This window comes from Lacerta agilis, chromosome 2 (genome assembly GCF_009819535.1).
Source record: "Lacerta agilis isolate rLacAgi1 chromosome 2, rLacAgi1.pri, whole genome shotgun sequence".
Taxonomy (NCBI): Eukaryota; Metazoa; Chordata; class Lepidosauria; order Squamata; family Lacertidae; genus Lacerta; species Lacerta agilis.
In genome coordinates, this window is record NC_046313.1 from 20,263,413 (window position 1) to 20,287,337 (window position 23,925).

At 41.1% G+C, this 23,925-nt stretch overlaps 1 protein-coding gene across 1 annotated transcript in view; it reads right to left on the reverse strand.

Annotated features, from left to right (window-relative positions):
• The window catches only part of BPTF (bromodomain PHD finger transcription factor), a 67,208-nt gene that overhangs the window by 23,057 nt on the left and 20,226 nt on the right, over window positions 1–23,925 (reverse strand). Inside the window, 19 exon segments of the mRNA XM_033138889.1 lie at window positions 246–369; window positions 1,398–1,549; window positions 3,530–3,550; window positions 3,553–3,690; window positions 4,574–4,795; window positions 4,798–4,825; window positions 6,970–7,015; window positions 8,509–8,659; window positions 8,775–8,903; window positions 10,078–10,202; window positions 13,901–14,115; window positions 14,117–16,287; window positions 16,616–16,867; window positions 18,544–18,679; window positions 19,572–19,701; window positions 20,017–20,148; window positions 20,626–20,981; window positions 21,392–21,567; window positions 21,839–22,012. Coding sequence (XP_032994780.1) covers window positions 246–369; window positions 1,398–1,549; window positions 3,530–3,550; window positions 3,553–3,690; window positions 4,574–4,795; window positions 4,798–4,825; window positions 6,970–7,015; window positions 8,509–8,659; window positions 8,775–8,903; window positions 10,078–10,202; window positions 13,901–14,115; window positions 14,117–16,287; window positions 16,616–16,867; window positions 18,544–18,679; window positions 19,572–19,701; window positions 20,017–20,148; window positions 20,626–20,981; window positions 21,392–21,567; window positions 21,839–22,012 — 4,878 coding nt within the window.

The following is a 23,925-nucleotide window of genomic DNA, read 5'->3' on the forward strand; positions in this document are numbered from 1 at the left end:
AGCCTGAGTATTTATCGTATTTATGATTCAGAAACAAAAATAAGTAGCAAAAGGTATAGTGCTTTCTTTTTAGTATTATTCAGCTGACTGGCCCTAAATGTTTAAGTTTTATCAGTAATTTAAAGCAAAATCCCTAACACAGACATGCCTGAATTAGTGTTGATGATACTTCTTTTTCTTTTTTATGTGAAGAAAAATATCATGGATTTCACATACTGGAGGTTTAAAAATCAAAATTAACCTACTAGTTGGAAAGAATACCTGCTGTACCACGACAGGTGTCCGAATGATGGTCTTTCCTAATGCCGATTGCTGAAGTGGTGTCCTTATGACTGTCATCCCAGGCCGGAGAGGTGTCCCAGCCATTACCTACAAAAGTTACAAGGAAAACAGTCAACTTTTTCTTGAACTATAAGGGTAAAAGCAGAAAAGGCAAAACTTATTTCTATACATATTGTGACTCGTATATGGAAAACAAAACACTTTTAATAAACCATTTTTTAAAAACGGTTTTTCAGGTAAGCAAAAAGTTGAAAAAAGCAAAACATCCCCCAAAGTAAAATATAAAATATAACAATATATAACAATATAACGTTAAGTTTTTACTTTGGGTTTTTTTGTTTTTGTTTTTCTAAGCTTTTTATTTATCCATCCAAAACACTTTTCAAAAGCCTTTTTAAAGTGCAAACTGCATTACTTTTTCTTTGGTTAATCCACCGCTCTTCAAACATCTCCATTCATATTTCTTTTCATGAAGTTTTATTTATGTAGTGCAACCCGAACATTTGCAGCAATAATAAAACTCTAGCGCTATGAAAAATGAAATCACATACGTTTAAGAAAAAACTGGAAGAAACGACAAACAGACCGAGAGAAACACACAAGAGGACCCATAAAAGAAAAAGTCCCTTGTGGCATTCTTCAAACATGGGTAGCAAGGAGACCTGAACCGGCCCAGAAGCCAGCTGATTTAAAGCAAGTCCCCATGGTAAAGATCTACTGAGAGATAAGTGACAAAAGTAGACAATGTTCTAGTTCGTGCATAATGCTCAGCCAGGCCATGACTTAGCAGAAACATGCAGGTTCCTACAGCAACCATGGCTTAGCCCCAGATACTGCTGGAGGAGTAGAAAAGTGCAGCGGATGCAAGCTTTGGTCCAGGATGCTGGCTTAGTGTTATGTGCAAACTGGGCCAATGAGTGTCTCTTAAGAAAATAAACAATTGTATGAAACCCAATGTTTAGATTTCAGATTTTTAGGTCTGAGTTCTGGAACTGTAAATAAGTTTCTAGATTAAATGCCATCTCAAATGGAGTCCAAGAGCAACCTTATTACAAAACTACAAGATCATTAATCATTCATTCATTCGTTCATTCATTCATAAATAAATATCTTACTTGTGATGCACTCGTTGTACACACAGTCCCTGTGTTATTTGGCCTAATAGTTACAGTTGCTGTCCTCGGCTGGAATGAAGTAAATGTTTGTTGGTTTGATCCAGTAGTTGATGGAATGATTCCCAACACTTTCTGCTGCACCTGAACTACACCTATGCGGGAAAAGTATTCATCAATTTAAAAACATTACTAAGTAAAAGATTAACACCCTCTTGCTTTAAGTGATGTGACTCACTCTGCAGAATATTTATACAGGTCTCAATGAACCCACATTCAGGAGGGTTTGTACTGGGGTGCAGCAGGGAGCATTGACACATGTTCAGTTAAATAAGAACCACACTATGCCTCAAACTTGTACATCACTAAAGAAAAGAAGCAATCTTAGTTGCTGAGAATAGTTCTAAATTGTGAAAGTTTACAAGGGAGTTAAAGCAGAAGAGCAGGTCTTAGTTTGGGTTTAAAAATGATTTAACAGACACATCTTGTAGAAAACCTGTTGAGCATAATGTCAGCTCCTTCTTCAGCTGAGTAATCGGGAACAGCAGGAAGGATCACACATATCAATTCTAATCTGGCACAGATATCTTTAGATGTTCCCTACAGAGAAATGGTATTTTGGCAACCAGTATTTTGGCTAACCATATTCCTTGCTAAATGTATTCCTTTATCATGGTTAAGACAGAAGAAAGAAATTCACTTGGTGGAGGGGAAAGGCAGTGCATGATTGCATGGTTAACTACCATAAAGAAAGTCTACACGTTACATCTCTATCTCTGCAGAGACAAAAATCAAATGCATAATTAAGTCTTTAATTGGTATCTGAAACTGAGGGGGAAATTGAGCTCCCTCGGGGAGAGAATGCTACAAAGGGAGCCTCAATGCAGAGAAGATTCTATATCATAGGACATGCAACCAACCCACATATTCCAGCTGATGGGACCACAAGCAGGGCCTCCCCTGCAGATATGAAAGCACAAGGCATTACTTGTGCAAAAGGCATTCCTGTAAGTAATCGGGCCTAAAGCCTTTTAGGGCTTTGTACACCAGTACAACCACTTGAATTGAGCCCACTAGCACACAGGTATAGTGCAGTATTTGGTTGGATTGGCCACTAAAGCTGCCTGTGCTTCGAGTGTTATCTTAGAATTGAGAAGAACCTGTCCGTTCAGGGTGCTCTATCACCCAGAACTGTCTGGTCTTCCAAATTCCTGAACTTGGGAACCAACTTCCCATAGCACCTCCATCTTATCAGGATTCAGTTGGTTAGCCCTCATTCAGCCAATCATGTCTCCAGATACTGGTCTAGCACTTTCATAGCTTCTCCCAATTCAGATGGATTTTTTTTGGGGGGGGGGGGAGAGAAAGAGCAAGCAAGCGAGCCTGCTGGCTACCTGGGGGGGGGGGAGAGAAAGAGCAAGCAAGCGAGCCTGCTGGCTACCTGGGTGTCAACTGCATATTTGCAACGCTGTGCTCCACATCCTCAGCTAACACCTCTGTTCAGTTTCATATTGATATTAACTAGCATGCCATCAAAGATAGTCCTGAAAGTAGGAGTGGAACTGCTGCGACAGTGTACTCAACCAGCAAAGCCTTTCCATGGTCAACAGTAATAAAAGTAAAAGCCTGGAAACTCACTAATATACCGGTAACTATTTCCCAACATACTGAAAGGCATATGCAGCCCTTCTATTAAGCATGAAAGTAGTTTTTTTCACTAAAGTATTCAAAAGCTGATAATGTGGAAAATTATGTAGGTCAGCAAAGGGATATCAAGATAGGTAATTTCAAACAGGAACAAATTCCCACTGGAGAAACTTAAAAAAAGCTAGAAATCATTTTTCAAAAAATATGTGATCACTCAATTTTCTTAGGAAAATATGCCTTTGGAACCCTCTTGCATTACATACCAGACAGGCACTGTCTCTACCGTCTTTTTGGCCCCTGCTGAAGACCTCCTTTTTTAACAAGTCTTTTAAGCGGGTATTTAGTTATTATTTTTATTCCAGTTTGCATTTGCATGCATGTTTTGATGTTTTCATTGTTGAATCGCTTTGTGATGTTTTATGAGAAAGCGATTCATAAATGGAATGAGCAAGAAAAAAAGAGTTCAATCTGCAACGGCGTTCTCCTACCTCCTTGAGTGGCTGGGACGTAACAGCAACTATCTTGCTATTTGCTGGTAGAGGCAGCTTTGTTATCACTTTGCCTGCCATAGTCACTGGGCTGCTTGCAATCTGGAAAGTCTGACCACTGCTGGAAATAGTTGTTGCTGATGTAGCAGTTGTGCTTGTGGCTAACAAAACAGGAATGGCGGTCAGTTTCTGTTTTCTTGAGACAGGCCACTAACAGCAAGTATCATCGCAGCATTGTAGAAACCTATGGCATGGTTGCCTTTAAAATGCTGTGTGCTCGAAATAACGTCTCTCGACAAGGAAAGGTCTTAAGATCTGGCACTTTCTTATGGAGGTTATAAAATCTTGAATGGTTGCAACAGTGGATAAAGAAATGCTTCTTTAAAAAAAAAACAAGCCCCCTCTTTATAGTACTTCAGTTTGCCCTGTGAAAATTTCAGGACAGATGAAACAGAAGGGCTGCTTCATGCGACTCAATTCATTACCACAAGGAATGGTGACATCCTTACATGAATTAAATCTATAAACTGCTGTTAGCCATGACTGCTATTTCAAACCTTTATGACAGAGGCAACATAACCTTTTGAGTATCAGAATATAGGGATAAGCTTTCCCATCACCACTATGCATTGCTTTGAGCTTCCCTGGGAAACGTGACTGTTCTCTTGAGGAGACACGAGTACTAGGCTCGATGAATGAGCCTTGGCCTAAACAGTTTATGCCCTTATAAAGCAGTTGAGGCACACCCCATACCCCATACCAACAAATGTGTTAACCCACAACTACAGCTTTTAACAGAAAAAAATGTTCTTCCCAGTTCAAGGATGTAGCTGAAGAGAGCATCAATTAGGTTTAAATACTTGTGTGACTGCTTTCCAGCTGCAAGCTTATCGGCAGTCCCCTATCCCATTGGAGATCATGGCTAAGAGATGCCTGGGCATATGAACCACCTCTAATAGTACAAGTAAAATTTAGTTATATGTTTTTGTTTTTAAAGGATGAAGATTCTCCATCATTTTTTTTTAAACTAACTCACTCATTTACCTGATGAAGACTGGCCTTGTTTAACCCAGGTAGCAAAGGTCTGGTGAAAGTTCTTGTTCTGCTGGAATGTTACTGTAGCTGGAGATCCCACTTTAGTAGCAAGCACCACTTTGGTTCCACTAGGAATAGAGCGCGGCAGTGGGCCAACCATAACTTTCTGAGGAGTGGAGACGGTGGTTGCCGTACCACTCGTAGTCGTAGCTGTAGCGGCACCAACACACCGGCAGGCAACTGCTTCTGTTGCTCCAGTCGCTTCTAAAGGAGTTAAGCAGAGGGATAAAATGAAGAAAGCTACCACTAGTCCGCTCTACAATATCAGCCCTCTCACCCTATGTTAAAGAAGCACACTTAAGGCTGCTGTAATCTTACGAAATGCTCATTGGAAAGCAAGTCATGCTAAACACAGCTGGACTTGCAAGTAGGCATATGCCCGTACCACGTGCTTCGGGTGTAAGTCATTTCAAATGTGAGAATTTTCAAAAGTGAGACGTCACCGTATTTGCAGACAGAGCTAGCAATAGGAAGGCTTCCAAAAAACAAGTGTTCACAAGTGCCAAGCTATTATCTGCTGAAAGTCTGCCTAGATTGGATCTGGCGTACCATAGCAGCTATGAGACGGAGCTACAAAGCAGGATCCCTTCGCTTTGAATCTCTCCTCTTGCTACGACCGCTAGGGGGTGTTCCGCTCTTGTCATTTGTAACCTGTAGGTGGTAATAATACTGATCTGCTTTAGGATTTCATATAAGAAATCCTGCACCCTCAAAACTGGGGTTGGCAGAACCCCCCAGAACAGCATGCAGGGGAGAATTGTTCCGTATGTGAAGCTGATATGCTTGCACAGACACTGTTTGCCTTAGCATGATGCTGAATTCCACCTAATTTAAAAATGTGTTGTATATGGTTTGTGCTTAATTTTTTTTTGGGGGGGAGAGGACAGGTTATATTAACAGAAAACACACCCATATAAAGCAATGCTTTCAAAACATAACTTCTGAAGAAGTGTGCATGCACACGAAAGCTCATACCAATAACAAACTTAGTGGGTCTCTAAAGGGCTACTAGAAGGATTTATTTTTTATTTTTTATTTTGTTTCGACTATGGCAGACCAACACGGCTACCTACCTGTAACTATAACTTCAAGTAAATAGCCTTTTCTGATTACATTATTTAATGTTTAATAATGTACAGAAAGGTGGTTCATAACATTAACCAAATCAATTTAAGGAAGATCAATTTAAGGAACACTAAAAATCTGAAAGAAATATTATCTTAATTCTCATTATTAAGTGGTTTTTAACAGTCTGAATAGCTGTATGCATTACAGTGCTTGGTTGTATTTCTATTTTGTTACATGCCCCTCATATACACAATGATTTGCTATAAAAATAGCACATTTTTAGAGAAAAGGGGAATTGGTTGGTTCCCCCCCCCCTTTTAACTGGAGAGGCATTGTATCAGCTATCTAAAACAGAAAGAATGGCTTTGTAATATGATCTCACACTTGTCATTAGAAATTTTAAGCAGTCACTGAATAAACTATTATTTTGGTGGACATTTTTGAGTTGACTTTCCTCTTTTCATTTGTCTTATTTTTGTATTAATGTGGGTTTAGTTTTTATTATAACGTATTTTGTTTTGAAAGTCAAATGTACTAAAATATATACAGCAAGCAAGCAAAATAAATAGGGTTGCATCTTAATTCATCATTAGCTACCCTGAGTGGACATTTTGTTGAGAGAGATAGACATAAGTTTTCCAGAAAATAAATAATGAATGAGATGTTTAAAAAGAATAAGTATTGAAAGAACTTTGCAGTGGTGGACACCATTCTTTACTGGGCAAACAGGAAAAGTTACAGATTTTATGACTGCATGCATGCGTCAGAATTAGGAGATTGAAGGTGTATCCACTTTTAAAATACTGATTTATACAAATTAAATAATTTAGTTTCATTCCAACATGGAAGCGTCTCCGATTCTATACTTGGCAGGATGCCAAACCTTACTTCCATGAGATCTAGGTTATTTAGGTAATCTTAGCAACATCTACCCCGACACTTTTGTAAGAATGAAACACAGCCCTGAAGGAGAGAGTCAAATTCCCACTGTATGTGTAATATTAAGAGCACATCAAATGATTAATTTTAATATCACAATGTACGGTAGTTTTTCCGAATAGGGATATGGAAATATTTACTCAAATGAAAACATTTGAACAATTTTATGTAAGAAAGAGACACTTTCCATGTTTATTTTAAGATGCACAAACGCAAGCAATGCAAACTTCAACAGGCGGGACTACCAAGAGCTACCCCACCTGCTGGGCAGCCAATCGCTGTTGTTTTAGTTGAGGCCTCCATTTGGGCCTTGAATTCCTCAGCCTTCTTCTGTTCACTAACCTAGCCTGTTGCTCAACTGCTTGTGCCTTTTCCTTCTCCACTCTGTCAAAGAGATGAACAGAAAATCACTACTGGGCATTGTAAATTACTACAAAACATGGATTTTAGACCACACAGCCCTTGTTACGTGATAGGAACCAATTCTCAGTTTTAATGAAAGCTACATCTAATTTCCAGAAATTTTCTAGTGCCACCCTGTTGCATATAGGCTTGCTTATGTGTGAACTTTCTTAGACCTGGCTGTCACTTTCTGCCAGTTTAATGACATGCAGCTCCCATGAACATTCTCACATTATGCACTTTACAAGAGAAACTCTATGGGTCGGATGTAGAGTTGTACTTCTGTTTGCAGAAGAGAGAATGACAATCAGCAAAGGCTTGCACTGAAGGGGAGAGAAGAGGGTGATTTTCCATTTTATTTCCCCTTTTCCCTGTAGCCACCAGCACCACCTCCCACATTTTTTCTAGAGGGTCTCCTGAATTGGCAAAAATCATCTCCCTCCTCTTTCTCCTGTGGAGTATCCCAGGGAGCTTCAGTGAGAAGTGACTGAGCTTAAATCTGAAAGGAGACATACAGTAGTTAGAACTGTGTGGATAAGCAAAAAAGGCAAAGGGGTGGGGGCATGGTCCAAAAAGTGTGTGTGTGTGTGTGCCAGGGGAGGGAGATGCCCAGATGGAATATACTGAGCTTGCACCGTGTGGCTGGCAGGGATAAATGTTAATAATGATGTGAAGCAAAGTGGAACCCAAGTTACAACAGAAACCAGGAAAAACATATAATGTAAGGATACACAGCACTGTTGCCATAATGAGACAAGAAAGGTTGAAGTTTAAGAGGTTGAGTGTAAAGAGATATCAGAAAGTAGGTGTACAGGCTATGTAGAAAGCTAAAAATATTGAAACTGGACAGAGATTTCATGAAGCTGATGAAAGCAGGGGTAAAAGCGAAAGGAATAGAGACCAGGGAGGGAAAGAGTAGGAACCAGTATGCAAAACAGCTACAGAAACTAAGGGCTGGGGAACAAAAAGAGGACTGCACAGTTTAAAGTGTTGGGAGTTGTACCCGATGTTGCACAAGCAGAAGGCAAGTTCGCGCAGCACATTTCTCCCTTTTCTTCTGCCCACACTGCATCACCCAAAATGTCAGGTTCTCCCAATCTCCTGGAGAGGCTTTTTGGGTAGAAGGTCATGGAGGGGGAGCAGTCTTTCGCTTGCTCAACAATGGATACCACCCTTAGTGTTTCAAATTCACATATTGATTGCAACTAGCCAACCAAATATTTGGCTTCATGTCTCTAGTTTCCCCGTTTTCCATTAACTGACAGCAGGGCATGCCAATGGAAGGTATATCTATTTGATAGTGTAAAGTGTACTTCTTTAGTTTCTACTTATTAGACTGTACACATAGTTCAAAATTATTGTGCAGCTTTAAACTTGTTATTTTTGATATTAAATCCACACCCAATGGCATATTTACACATCTAAATACGTTCAAAAAGCAAGTCAAAGAGCTTAATTTTAAGCTGTTAGTTTACCTTTCAGAAAATGCTTTTATTTCCCATAGTTCTAATTCCTCCTCTGCTACCCAGGTTTCAATTATAACAGGGCCTGTTTGTTTTGGAGTTTCTGGCCTTTTGGGTCGCAATGCACTTGATCGAAGCCCTTTCCTCTGAGGCGTAGGAGTTTCTGCAGGAACAGAAGGCAAATTAATATTCAGTTTTCGGGTAAGTATCTGATAGCGTCCCCCTAAATTCACATACGCCTCTACAAGTTAACTTGGGGATTTTATATTCATGCTTACCTTTGGGGGCCTCTGGAACACCAATCGGACAAATAATTTTCCGTACACAGTATTCTGATCGAATTCCATATGGTCCAACATCTCTTCGCTTGATTATTTCAGTTGTTGTTATTTCCGTTTCCGATGTGTCTACAAACATTAATTTCAAAAGTTTCAATTACAAGTCTAGTTAGAAATGTCTCTCCACAAATTCTGGAACAACTTATTCTCAAATGTCATGGTTGAAATATTGGTGTTTTGTTAAAAAACAGTCCAGATTTATTTTCAGTTAAAACTTAGTATTGGTTTTTAACGGCCTGATGTACTGCAGCTCAAAACATAATTACAGGACAATAAATATAAAAAGTCAAGCCAGTGTTATGAAGAAAATTTCCATTAATTATTCTATAATTGGAAAGAGAAAACTTTCCAGTTTGCTAAACTACAGTGTCCCCATGATGTCTGACATAGGTAGCTGGTTTAAGGCTCTTTGTAAATCAGGATTGCAAACCACATTTTGATATTTGTTTGTAGAGAATACTAAAACACAGTTTCCTGGTTCAGACCTCAAAGTAACTGTGGTTTAATAAAGCAGGAAGTCTCCATTGTAGTCAGGTACAGATAGAAGGAGCATTTGAGCTTGTGTCCAATGATGTTGTCCTGACAGTGCAAGGACTTCCACCTGCACAATGCACCGTTTTCTACCTCTCGTTGCACACCAGCTGTGCCCCCCCCCAAAATCAGTTTTGGGTTTCCTCCAACCCTTCAGTGCAAAGTGGGGGGGCACAGAGAGAGGAAGTATTGTTGCACAGGTAGAAGAACTTGCACTAACAGGATGACTTCACTGGATGCAACCCATAGTTTGGTTGACAGGGAATGTTACACCTGAATCTGGGCTCAATGTGCCTTACATTCCCTGTTCCAATTAAAGACACCCACACCACGTGGAATCATAGAGTTGGAAGGGAATATTGCCAGGAAGGAATGGAACCAGTGAAATACAATCACTCCAGTTGTCATCCCAAATGATCCCAAGGGGATAATCAACATGGCCAGAACTCACCCTCCCCAAATCTCCTGATGAAGCTTGCTTAGGAGGAAGGAAGTTTCAGTGCCAAACTGGAAACCAGACTGAGAAGGGTCTAGTGAATATGACAGAAGTTATCATGGATCCATCCATGATAAACTTTCTCAGGAAATAAATAAATAAACCCTTTTGATTCAAAAGACTCAAGTTTATAATGGGTATTGCAAGTTCTGAAATAATATTTAACCAGCAATGTTTTTATAAATTAGCAAAATTAAGTATTCCTAAAATATCTACCTGTACGTGTAGTTCCTCCACCAGGTGGGGGTTTAGCAGCCATGTCATCCCATTTCAGACATGCCCAGAGTAACCTCAACATAAGGCTAACACCTGCCAAAGATTTTACGGTTTGCAGTCGGTATCTAGGAAAAAAATTCATAAAGGAAGTCATATAAATCACTTCTCATAAACACCTGGTCTAAATGCTATAGCTCTCACGAGATAGGGCAAAGCTTCTTATTTTACAGCTAAAAGTGGAGTGTATTTTCATATAAATTACAAAAATTTGTGGTTCTCATTATATAGGCCTGTTCTATCATATATCGGATCTTGCTTCATTTAAGTTTTTAGAATGAATCAAATAGGTCCAAAATATTTCTGGAACAGAGGTCCACATAACAGCTGACTTTTTCCTACAAAGATGTAGGTATTAGGTGACATCCAACATCATACAATTGGACTTTGCTGTAGTCCCTCCCAACACCCCAACTTGGGGGCTCCATGCGAGGGAAGGGAGGGAGGAAGGGAAAGTCCCATTGCACCAAACAGAAATGCATTTAACTGCTTTGAGGTTTTATTATAGTCAAGCAGTATAGAAATGCTGCAAAATATGTAACTAAATAATAATAATATTTGTTGACAGATGGATACCACTGGATCTTACCCAAATGTTTCCCTACACCCACATCGATATTATAAATAAGGTAACATACAAAATGTGTAGAGAACACTAGCTGACAATCTCAAACCAAGTATGATAAACTACTAGATACTTGTTTCAAGTGCTCTTAACCAACTGAAAAAAAACTGTACATGAAAGCAAGGGTTTGCAATTAAAAAATCCTTACTCAAGTAAAGCAAGCTGAATAATTTTGGATGCCTTGATCATTCATTCATTCAGCATTTTAAAACTGCCTTTCTGGAAATCACCAAGGTATTATCAAGCTCCAGAGACTAGGCCAGTGGCATATTGCTAGGGTATGAACCATGGTTGTTCTTTTTGAAAATCCCATCACTAAATACTGACAAAATGAGGGTTGTTAAACAAAAGCTTATTTAATAAAGGTAAAATTAAAGGACCCCTGGATGGTGAAGTCCAGTCAAAGGTGACTATGGGGTGTGGTGCTCATCTTGCTTTTCAGGCCAAGGGAGCTGGTGTTTGTCTGCAGACAGCTTTGCGGGTCATGTGGCCAGCATGACTAAACCACTTCGGGCACAACGGGACACCATGACGGAAACCAGAGCACACGGAAACACCATTCACCTTCCTGTCGCAGCGGTACCTATTTAGCTACTCATACTGGTGTGCTTTCAAACTGCTAGGTTGGCAGAAGCTGGGGCAAAGCAATGGGAGCTCACTCGGTCATGTGGATTTGAACCGCCAACCTTCCCATCAACAAGCCCAAGAGGCTTAGTGGGTTTAGATCACAGCGCCACCAGTGTCCCTCCCCTATTTAAAAATCTAGATCAAGGTAAAAAAATAATAATTAAAAAATAAAATAAAAATCTAGATCAAGGCAACTTTATAACGTAAAATCTTTTGTCAAAACAATCTGTTTTTACAGAATATCAAATCATTTTGCGAGACCCGTTTTAACTGGTTCAAATCGCAATGGTCAGGCCAAGTTTTCAAGGCACCTCCATATAGGTTCTTGTGCCTTAAAGGTAAAGGGACCCCTGATCATTAGGTCCAGTCATGTCCGACTCTGGGGTTTCGGCACTCATCTCACGTTACTGGCCAAGGCAACCGGCGTACAGCTTCTGGGTCATATGGCCAGCATGACCGGAATCGTCGTTTACCTTCCCGCTGGAGCGGTACCCATTTATCTACAGTGGTGCCTCGCAAGACGAAATTAATTCGTTCCGCAAGACTCTTCGTCTTGCGGAAATTTCGTCTTGCGAGGCACCTTTTCCCATAGGAACGCATTAAAATTTAATTAATGCGTTCCTATGGGAAAAAAGTCCGGGGGCCCCTCCCGACCGGCACCGGAGCCAAGCCAAGCCGCGTTTTAAGACTGCAGTGAGCGAACAGCAGCGCTGCTGTTCGCTCGCTTCAGTCTTAAAACACGGCGCCGCGGCTCCGGGAGGGAGGGAGGGGGCCGTGGGATGATGCCCGACATCGGGCATGATCCCACGGCCCCCTCCCGACCGGCACCGGAGCTCCGCGGTGCTGTGTTTTAAGACTGCAGCGATCGCTGCAGTCTTAAAACGCAGCTCCGCGGCTCCGGGAGGGAGGGAGGGGCCGTGGGATGATGCCCGACATCGGGCATGATCCCACGGCCCCCTCCCGACCGGCACCGGAGCTCCGCGGTGCTGTGTTTTAAGACTGCAGCGATCGCTGCAGTCTTAAAACGCAGCTCCGCGGCTCCGGGAGGGAGGGAGGGGGCCGTGGGATGATGCCCGACATCGGGCATGATCCCACGGCCCCCTCCCGACCGGCAGCGGAGCTCCACGGTGCTGTGTTTTAAGACTGCAGCGATCGCTGCAGTCTTAAAACGCAGCTCCGCGGCTCCGGGAGGGAGGGAGGGGGCCGTGGGATGATGCCCGAATCGGGCATGATCCCACGGCCCCCTCCCGACCGGCAGCGGAGCTCCGCGGTGCTGTGTTTTAAGACTGCAGCGATCGCTGCAGTCTTAAAACGCAGCTCCGCGGCTCCGGGAGGGAGGGAGGGGGCGTGGGATGATGCCTGACATCGGGCATGATCCCACGGCCCCCTCCCGACCGGCACCGGAGCTCCGCGGTGCTGTGTTTTAAGACTGCAGTGATCGCTGCAGTCTTAAAACGCAGCTCCGCGGCTCCGGGAGGGAGGGAGGGGGCCGTGGGATGATGCCCGACATTGGGCACGATCCCACGGCCCCCTCCCGACCGGCACCGGAGCTCCGCGCCGCCGAGTTTTAAGACTGCAACGATCGTTGCAGTCTTAAAACGCAGCGGCGGGGCTCCGGGAAGGAGGGAGAGGGCCGTGGGATCATGCCCGACATCGGGCACGATCCCACGGCCCTCTCCCGACCGGCAGCGGAGCTTACCTTTTCGCTGCGGTCGGGAGGGATGTTGTCCGCGTCTGCCATTTTGGATCGACTGCGCATGCACAGTCGATCCAAAATGGCGGACGCGGACATCACCCCTCCCGACCAGAGCGAAAAGGTAAGCCAGCTTACAGTGGTACCTCGCCAGACGAATTCGTCTTGCGAAAAACAGGCATAGACGAATTCGTCTTGCGAGTCAACTAAAAACTCGCAAAACCCTTTCGTTTTGCGAGTTTTTCGTCGCGAGGCATTCGTCTTGCAGGGTACCACTGTACTTGCACTTTGACGTGCTTTCGAACTGCTAGGTGGGCAGGAGCTTGGACCGAGCAACGGGATTCGATGCGGTGATTCGGACTGCCAACCTTCTTATCAGCAATCCCTAGGCTCTGTGATTTAACCCACAGCGCCCGTGTGCCTTAAGGAGAGTGTACTCAACGTGAGTAATGTATATGCCAACTGTGTATCATTTGCCCTAACTCTTCACCATGGTGGATGCCAAGCTGCCATATATCACTGGCTATAGAAGTATGCGTTTCCCCCCTTCAATACTGACCCTATTCTTTGACAGTACACAAAACTTTAAGCCTGGAAGTAGGGTAACCTTTCAAATTGAGCACACCTGGGAAACAAACACTCCTGTTAGATAAATTTAGCTCAAATATCCTCAAATATGGAGGACCAAAAAATGTTGGGCTAATATTAAAAGGGATAACACCTGAAGTGCCAGATTTTCATGCTGGAATATAACACGCCTACCATTTGTATGAAGACATGTTCTCCCACCCAATGATTTTTAAGAGCTGTTAACACTGTACCTCCAAGTGATACCAAACGTTGGTCTCGGGGATGGATATGGCCAAATATCCAAAGCAGGCTTCGCAGTATAGTTGAAACAGGGAACCTCTCTTATTCCTCCTCTTCTTGCTAGCTTCTTCAAGTCGTCATTGGGCAAAACAAATATGCTCTTTTTACTGCTTTTGGTAACAAACTTCCGGTAAGATGGCAAGGCTGTTCCAGAACGAGTTTTTTTTCGGCCTTGAAAATTTCATGAGCTTCACTTTGTCCCTTGTGGAATATTCCTTGCTGACTGTCATAGAAGTCACCAAGATTCCTGCTGCAGTAGTCAAGGAATCAGTAACTGTTGCTGTTACCACAGTTTTGCTATGCTCCTTTACAGAAATGACATCAGTATTGCTATCTGTAGTGGGAGCAGTAAGCTTTCTTACAGTGGTCGTGGTGGTCGTGGTCGTTGTTACAGTGGATACAGAACAGTTTTCCATGGATGATACCCCACTTTCTCTATCTTCCTTGATGGCTGACAATCCTGATACTTTATAAGTAGTTTTGGATTCTGTAGAAACAGTTGATGTGGTGGTCACTTCCGTAACAACGGCTTTTACTACACTTTCTCCATTGACACTTTCGATTTTGTTGCTTATTGGTAATCCATTCTGATCAGCAAAGTCATTACTCAAGCTAGATTCCTCACAGGAAATTACAGGTGATGGAGCAGTTTTCGTAACACAAGGTGGTTCAATCTCCATGCATTCGGTTTCATTATATATATTGTTTTCACTGGAGGAATGGACAGATGTGATGGATGCATCATCAACAAGACTAGAACTCTCAGGAGAACACTGCTTTCTTCCAGTATTTTGATTAGACTGAGGCATGTTATCTTGAAGCAAATCATTTTCTCTAGAATCACCACCCACAGAACTCTGTACACCTAACTTACTGACCAAATTATCATTTGCATCTTCCACTGCAATATCACCATTCATAAATGGTTTCAGAGCTTCGTTAGAAGAAAATGATTTGACCAGAGGGTTGCTTTTGCTAATATTGTTTATTTTTGAGTCAACGCCGCTCTCGGTTTGTGCAAGTGTCTCTCTCTTTAAGCACTCTTCATTAGGTAATACTTTAAAATCAGTGTCTTTTCCATTAATCTGAAATGCTGCTGACTTCCCCTTTTCTGTTTGTGTATTCAATTCCCCGTTTTTATTGTTATTTTTGTCAGCAATACTCTTAATCTGATCAAAACACTTGTTTATAGAACTCGGTGGGACACACATCTCCTGGTCTTGCTTTTCACCATTTGTTTCAGTGATTTTAGTCTTCACTACCTCATCAATAATATTTTCTCCAATCACATCAGGAATTTGGGCTTCAAATGCCTTTTCTGAAATTAGCTCAGTATGCAGCGATTTTAGGCCCCCGAGGGTCTGCTTTGGATTTAATGCAATTTTGGGTTCAGATGCCTCTGCACTGTTTTTCACAAGACTCTCTTTTGCTTGCAGAGATACCATGCTGGGATGATTTTCTAACCTACGAGCTTCTGCAGAACCACAGTCGTGTTTTTCAGATGTTAACACATCATTTCCTATCTCAGTTGAAGATGAAGTGTCTCCTTCACAGCTGCTTTCAGTTACCATTGGCCGAATAACATTTCCGCACTGAGACTCAGTATTTGCTTGCTCCAAACATTTTGCATTGTCCTCTAAGATACCACATGTTGTTGTTTCTTTGTTTTCTATTGGTTTAGAGTCTTCTGTTATCAAACGGTCAGTGCTTTTCTCCTTACTCTGCATACTCTGCACTTGAGGGTTATCTGTATCCATGGATTCAGAAACACTTTCATTAGTATCCTTTGCTTTCAAACTTTGAGTATCTGGACACTGAACTGAAGTTGCATCTGCTTCTCCCTCTAAAAGCCTATTCAAGCAAGGCAAAGATTGGACTGATTCACTGGTTTTGGTAAAGTGGCGATTGCTGGGTGACAAGCGGTCTTTAACAGGATCTTCTGTTTGATTTGTATCTGAAGTATCAATTCTGCTTTGGGATGTCAAATCTACTTGCTTCTCATCCCCTGCTTTAGGTAACTGTAGGTCATCCTCACTCTCCTGTTGCCTCAACAATTTACAACCCGAAGAGTTAGAACTAGATTTGAGCTTTATTCTTTCTAGTCGCTGCTTTTCCTCCAGTGTAAACTGTTTTACTCTCCTTTCAAGCAGTCCATCTAGTTTTGATGATTTTACTTTCCTTTTGTAAAATGTCCTTAAGTGGAAACTCTCGCTGACGTTGATTAAATCCACATTGATTGGGGCTTCCTCATATTTTGCGGAGGTATCCACTTTCACTTCATCAACCTCCATAGATTCTTCCTTGATGTCTTTATCACCGTCACCAATTTCTTTCTTCTCTGTGAAGAACAATTTAAATTCAGTAAGACATTTTGGTGATTACTGGGTCCTTCTGAACTGTTTTGCCTAACCCACATGGTTCCATTCATACACATCACAACTGTGTGTGATCACAGCAACAGGAAGTGGCTTCCATATGTGTGCAGGTGAATGTGTCAATGGGACTTTAGTGTCTGACATCCAGAGTTTCAGATTTTTTTAAATGCCCCCCCGATTGTTCTCAGATTTACATAAGCACACATACATTCTGCTAAACAGAATTAATCCATGAAAATCTAAATACTCACCCACCCACCCACCCACCCATATGCCTTAAATGCTTAATACCTTCTTTTGCGTGATCTGATTTTTCAAAATGTTTGATTTCAGATTTTTCTTCATGCAGTTCATTTTCTTCCTTGGTTTGAGTTCTCTTTGTGGTCTCGGAATTTTCAGTTTCTTTTTGGTCCTTCTTGTGTGGCTCACGGAAATATTTTATCTTTTCTTTCGAAGAACCATGCTCGACCTTCACTTTTGCTGGATTTTTCCTTTTATCCAGTTCACGCTGTTTTTCTGGGATGGTAGCAGTTTCACTTTTTGCTGATTAAAAAAGGACACATATATTTATTTATAAGATTTCTATGCCACCTTTTCAAACTCTCAGGGTGCATGCATTAAAGAGAGCATTAAGTTACGGTGTGTAACCAAAGTATTCAAAAGTATTGATTCTTGCACCTAAACACAGTATTTTGAACTCAGAAATATAACTGTAATTAAAAAGGCAAAATTCTTACAATAAAATACTCAAAACTTAGAATAAAGCAATACGCGAATGCATTTGAGTATCCCATCCGTTATTTCTGAAATGCTTCTTCCTGAACGGCAAAAGTGCAAACCACCTCTTCTGTTTTCACTAGATTTTTCCTATCTAAGTAAAACTAGGCATTTCTTCCTATATAAGTAACACCAATGCAGAAGAAGAAAATTGAACTCATTTTTTGTTTTATTGCTTAATAGACACACTCGTCTCCTCATGAACTGCTAAATTTTAATTAGCGTAAAATAAAGATGAAGATCATCAAAATTTATTGCCAAGGCATTACAAATTTGTGTACTAAAACTTAAATGGGGAATGGGAAATTATTTATCCTGTAAAGGTCAGGCAGTAGAAATGTAAACCACTATTATTAACAGTATTCTTGTTATTATTATTATTTTTCTGTGTGTAATGGCTGTTCGCTAAACACAATAAACCGAACTAAGCTGAACTGAAAGATGAATTATTATTCAATTATTACTCAATCAATTTAGAAATCTGTATTAAAACCTGTGAGTTGGATCCAGGTTTGATCTTCTGCAATATGAAAAGGTTCCTTCTGTTCACAGAAGCAACTGAGATCCAGTAGAGCAGAGCTTTCCAAACTGGTGACACACTTTTTAGAGATGTATCATTTTGCAACACTGTAATTCAGTTTTATTAGCAAACTGGAGGTTAAACTAACCAACCCTTTTCCAGTAGGAGCGTGGGGAGCATTTGTGCGACACACCTACACACTGCAGATGTCACACTAATCGCAACACAGTTTGGAAAGCTCTGCAATAGAGACTCCTGCTGGGGGTAAGGTGGAGGGCAGGGAATAGACATTAATTTTCCCCAACAGAGGATGCCCCAACATTACAAGGGGTATAGGGAAAATCAGTGAATATCCCCCACTCCTCCAGTGAGACCATGGAGAAAAAGTAAACAGGGCCATAGTTGTCTCTGCTGAAAGACCAGCTCCACTGGGCCTTTCCTCCACTGACAATCACCTGGCAGAAGCCTTAAAAAGAACAAAACTACAGCATTTGTGTGGGCAAACAGTAGACAAATTTCCCAGTATTTCACGAAGTTTAATAGCAACAGAACTTTAGTGTAATATAGTGGTTTTCCTGGGTCTTCTGAGGTGCTTGTTAATATGATTACAGCACTGTTTTAAAAACAAATTCAGTTAAATCTTGGTTCTCGAATGGAATCCACCAATTTCAGCTTCCGAAATGTTCGACAACCAAAGCATAGCTTCCGATTGGTTGCAAGAGCTTCTTGCACTCAAACCGAAGCAGCATTGGATGTTCGGGTTCCGAAAAACCGGAACATTTCTTTCTGGCTTTTCAGCGTTCGTGAGCCGAAACATTCAAAAACGGAGCCGTTTGAAAACCAAGGTTTGACAGTAGTGCTGAGAAGGGCTGTTTATGGTGCAGTAACTAACAGTAAAATTTATTTCATAGCAAACACTCACCTGGTAGTAATTTCCTGTAATTGACATTAGTATTTCCTGGTAATCTGGGTACAAATCTATGAACATGCGTTTTACTAATCCAGATCCATCCACCATACCCTGTTACTCTATATTCTTCTCCTTTTTGTTTCCAAACCTGTAAAGCATTATGGATACATTTTAAAGTAATAAATTTACTTTAAAAGCTTATATACAATTACGAAAATAAAAGATGGCTTTTCAACAAATGTTGCAGGAAACTGCTTAAACTTTGGCTACAATGTAGATCAGCAACATACATGCATGAAAAAGGACTTAGCACACTACCAGAACGATTGCCCCTGCCCCAAACAGCAATGCATAGAAAAGCAACATTTTAGGGATGCAGACTTGCTATGACCACTTGGGTTCCTAGAACCCTGATTTCCACACAAAGAATACTAGGGGTGCATCTATGCAGCTACTGAGGTCTTTTTTTTAGAGGGGCTTATCAAAGGGTTCCACATAGACTTCTTAGGTATCTGAAGAAGTGTGTATGCACACAAAAGCTCATACCAAGAACAAACTTAGTTGGTCTCTAAGGTGCTACTGGAAGGAATTTTTTTATTTTTTATTTTGTTCTTAGTGATTGTTATGGATTAACTCTTAATAGATAAACGCTACTATATTTTGTTTTTAAGCTTTTTTTGTCATGGGGCTATAAGGAAAAGGAAATCATCTTCATTGAATACATGAAGTACATGGGATCTTGACCTGTCTCAAATTTCTCTTACACTTGGAACTGGGATATATAAATCCCATCCTATGCACATACAGTATCAAAGATGTTTGGTGAAATCTCTCTTCTATCAACTGAGTAAGATTACAATCCATCATGTCTTATTATCCAATTAAACAATGGCCAAGACACAAGTCAGTTTCAAGTTCTCTCTTTTCATCAATCCTATGTTAAAAAACAACACCCCCCCCCCCATACAGCCTTTTAAATTTAATAAAGAGCAGAAATCTGCTAAAAACATTTACTTAAGATTACTATGCAGAAACCGTACCTGATGTTTGATAGGAAATGTGTATTTCACCCATGTTGCTTGCTGCATGGTTTCTTCTTCCTCTTGTTTTCTTTCCTTCTTTTTCACTTTTTCCTTTTCTTCTCTTTCAATAGCTGTCATTCTGCGCAACCTAATCACAAGATAGACATTCTTTTGGGCCAGTTATACTACAGATACACAAACAGCTGCACGCTGCTGTACAAACAGCGAATGCAGTTGAGTCAAGAGCATTTAAAGTACACTGTTGTTGAACTTTCAAAGCATTTTTTTTCCATTTCTGAGATTAACTGACATAAGTCAACTTCCAGGTGGTGAACATATTGCAAAAACTGTGCCCGTGAATTTTCAATGTGCCGGACCGAGTTTTTATAATGGTGTTAAAATCTCCAGTACTTGCACATATTTTAATGTAGACTTATGTTTTTCACTCATTCAGACATCTTACCTGGTGTGTCCCAAGGACTCCCTCCAGATTGGCAGCATGACAACTGGCTTGATTGCACATTCCAATATAGCTAAAGCCAATGCAAATTCTCTAGGTTTACTACACATCTGCACGGCCTTGATCCAGTTAGACCTACAGGTGACAAAAATATTATCAGCCCTGCATTTGTTGCATACAGGAGGATAAATGCTATATCAATAGCACACTTTAAAACAAAACTTCCCAGAGTGGCTGGGGAAACCCAGCCAGATGGGCAAGGTATAAATCAATTATATTATAAAACACTACCTCTCTTCATTAAAATCCCTCCTCAAAGTGTTTCTATGGAACAAATGGTACAACACACTAATTCAGCCTGCAACAAAGCCTAAGCGCATACAACTGAGACAACTACATACTACTGCTCTGTTAACTGCGACCTCAATTTCCCTTCTTTTTCCCATTTCCACCCTGCCAACTTTTACTGTAAACTCATCTTCTTCAGCTACCATGCAAGTTGATGGTGCTAGTAGCTGAACAAACGGTTCATACAGGAGCAAGTCTGGATCCAATCTATATAATTTTAAAAACCACTGCATAAAAAATTATGAAAATCACAAATATATTCACCTGTGTGAAGCCCAGTTGGGGTGAAGGAATGAGGATGGGATGTTGTTCTCTAGCTGAATTATTGTTAATCTCAGGGTGGATATCGTGAGAACCTTTGACCCATGGACAGAGCCATTCCATTTGAACTCTCCAGCAGGACTCAGACAAAATTTGTGAGAGAGGTGTCGCCTCTTGTCATGATCTTCCCGGTGTTGGTGCTTGTTCAAAGCGAAAGAATTGGTGGCATATTGATTGTGGTACACACGGTACTTCCCTTCTTGGCCTAGTTTGAAATAATTGCTGATGTTTCCTTTCATCACTATTTCTTTCTTTGTGTTCAGTCGGGAGATTTCTCCTTGGGAATTAACCACAAGGACCTTATTGAAACAAAAAACAAAATGCACACAAATTTTTAAAAATTACACTCTTTTGTCTTATATTTTAGTGTCAGCCCAATCCCTGTTATCTTTAGGGAATATAATGTCGAAGATTAGCAAATGCAGCTCTTAATCTATAAATACGTGCACAGGATGAAATAGGCTCTGACTGTAAGAACTTAGGCTAAGGATAAACTTGTCTTCAAAGTTGATTTTCCTAAAGAAACAAACTCTATCTATACCCAGGAGTAGGTTCCATTAAAATCAATAGATCTGACTTTTGAACAGCCATGAATAAGATTGTGCTTAGTTTTCGACACCCAGTAGAAGCCGCCAGGTGACCATTTTCATTTTGCTTTCCGTGAACAGGAGTATTTCTGCAGTAAAAAGTCTGCAAAATTAACACAAACCTCTTTGCCTTCTTTAAATAGCTTATTTGCTTCATGTGCAGCAGCAGCAACTTGCTGACTTTTCAGCTGGCTGAGTTTGCTATCTGGATTTCGTAACCTGGTGACCATTCGTGTTGAACCCGGTGTGCCTCTTCCAGTGTTTGGAGATTCACTTCTTTCACTGTTAGCTCTATCCCCTGTCAAAAACCAAAACAAACCACCCATTTAAAGAGGACACAGAAAGGCCAATTAGTACCGATATTGCTGAGTGTCATTTTAGGAGCAGCAATCAGCTACTCCAGACATAGGCAAACTCGGCCCTCCAGATATTTTGGGACCACAACTCCCATCATCACTAGCTAACAGGACCAGTGGTCAGGGATGATGGGAATTATAGTCTCAAAACATCTGGAGGGCCGAGTTTGCCTAAGCCTGAGCTCCTCTAAAGACAGACTGCATTATTTTTACCTAGCTCCTCTGAGCTCTGGGATCCTCCTTCAATAGTTTCCACTTCATCAGAAGCCTTCACTGATTCGTCCTGCATGGAATTTAGTACATTGCTACAGCTGTTTTCTGGATCAGACAAAAGTGCTTCAGTGGAAGAACCAACGTTCAGGCTGGGAACCATCTTAGTTGTTTCATCTGTGAAAGATAGTAACTATTTATGTATGTAGTATTACCTGAAGGGTACTTTAAAATGCAAGATGAACATCTTGAAATCAAAAGGTGCTGAAACATCAATAGTATGAGAATATAAATGATCATTTATTTCTGAATTTAACTCAACAGGTGTTGTATATATATTAATTACGTGCACCACTTCTATAGAGAAAACCACTGTATTTCTTATTTTAGCTCAACAGTTAAGCACGTTGTTATTCCTGCATTTAGCAAACATGATTAATAACCAAATTATACATTCTGAAAAATCTCACTGGAGAGTGGGGGAAGAAGAAAGGTTGAATTTGTATGCACACCCACATTAAAAAAAAACACCTTTGAACACTGAAACGATTACATGGGAAGAGGGTTGGACTACAACTTTTCCCAGATACATGTTTTACATAAAGGGAGCTGTATACTGTATTTTGGTTAGGTGGGAGAGCGTACAGAGAGGATTACTGCACCCAAGGAATACGTAGCAGACATGAGTAATAGGATAGGAAGGAATAAACAAAAGTATTTTAATTACGAAAAGAACTAAAAGGGGGCAATTATTTTTGAATCACTGTTATCAATCTTATCATGAGTCACCTGAAATCAAGGATGAAATCTCTAGATGGCCAGAACTGAAGAAGATGCCACATTATTCAAGGCAGTAAATTCTCGGATCACTGGGCAACGAAACAACTCCTAACAGGTTCATAACAAGCTGCTGAGGCTGCTAATTGGGCAAGAAACAGCCATTCAAATAAGCCTGCACATATTGCTGTGGTATTCACAACTTCTACAGTCGTGGAATAGCACCCTAGAGACATAGTTTCCCAATTGGTCTTTATATCTATCATATCTTTAGCGGGAAGAGGGGGTGCGGGAGAGGCTCCTCCACGGGACGCAGGCAGCCAGCGCAGCACGAAGAGACAGGGAAAAGGATTCCCGGAGAGCAGCGTGTGCAGCAAACCAGAAGAAACAAGGAGGTCTTTGGGTTGCATGAACCTATGCAGCTGGGATCCGGAGCGAAAGAGAGAGGATTCCCGCCGTTTCCGGCTTAAAGGAAAGCAGGACACGCCCCCCCGGTCGACTGGGTTGGTCGGCCTTCGGGCAATGCGGCAGGAATCCTTCCAATTGCACAGGGGCTGAGCTCTCAGCCCTGAGCGCGTGATCGGGTCATGAATGCCCGAATTGCCACGTCCTGCGCATGCGCGGAAGTGATCTTGCCATCATTTCTATACAATGATACTTTCCCTCTATTTACATATTCTCCAAATCTTCCCGAAAGAGGTTCTCATGCATGAGATCGATGACACTGGTTCTGATCTATTCACATTCATTTTTCTGTGTGTAATCTACATTCTTGGCTATTACACCAGGTATTTCTACTGTTGGATGTCCCCAACATGGCACCCATGGGATCATGCTCTGCCACCCAAGAGGCTCTCACTCCTTTGCATACCACACTAAAATATAAGCCAATGCATTCTGGGAGTTCTAAAAATAAACACAGTGCAAATCCATGCAAAATGTAATTTCAAATGCCCCTATGAAGAAAGAGTTTGCCCATGTGGAGGTAATGTGCCTGAAGACTTACTCTACTACTTACTGGTATGCCCAATCTACGAGGACTCAAGAGCAAAGATTTAAATCTCCCAATTGGGAGACTGAGATGAGTATGTGATAAACTTTTTATTAGGGAACAAGCCCCCCTACGCCTCATAAAAAGTGGTCTGTTTTGCCTTTAGAGCGGCAATTTTAAGGAGAAAAGTTTGTGGGGATAAGTTAAATTCTTCAGGGGATTCAAACTCTTATCTGGCAGGATGCCTGATTTTAATAAATATTTTAACCATGTCATGCATTTTATTCTGCTTTCATTCTGTTTTATGTATTTTATCTTTCGT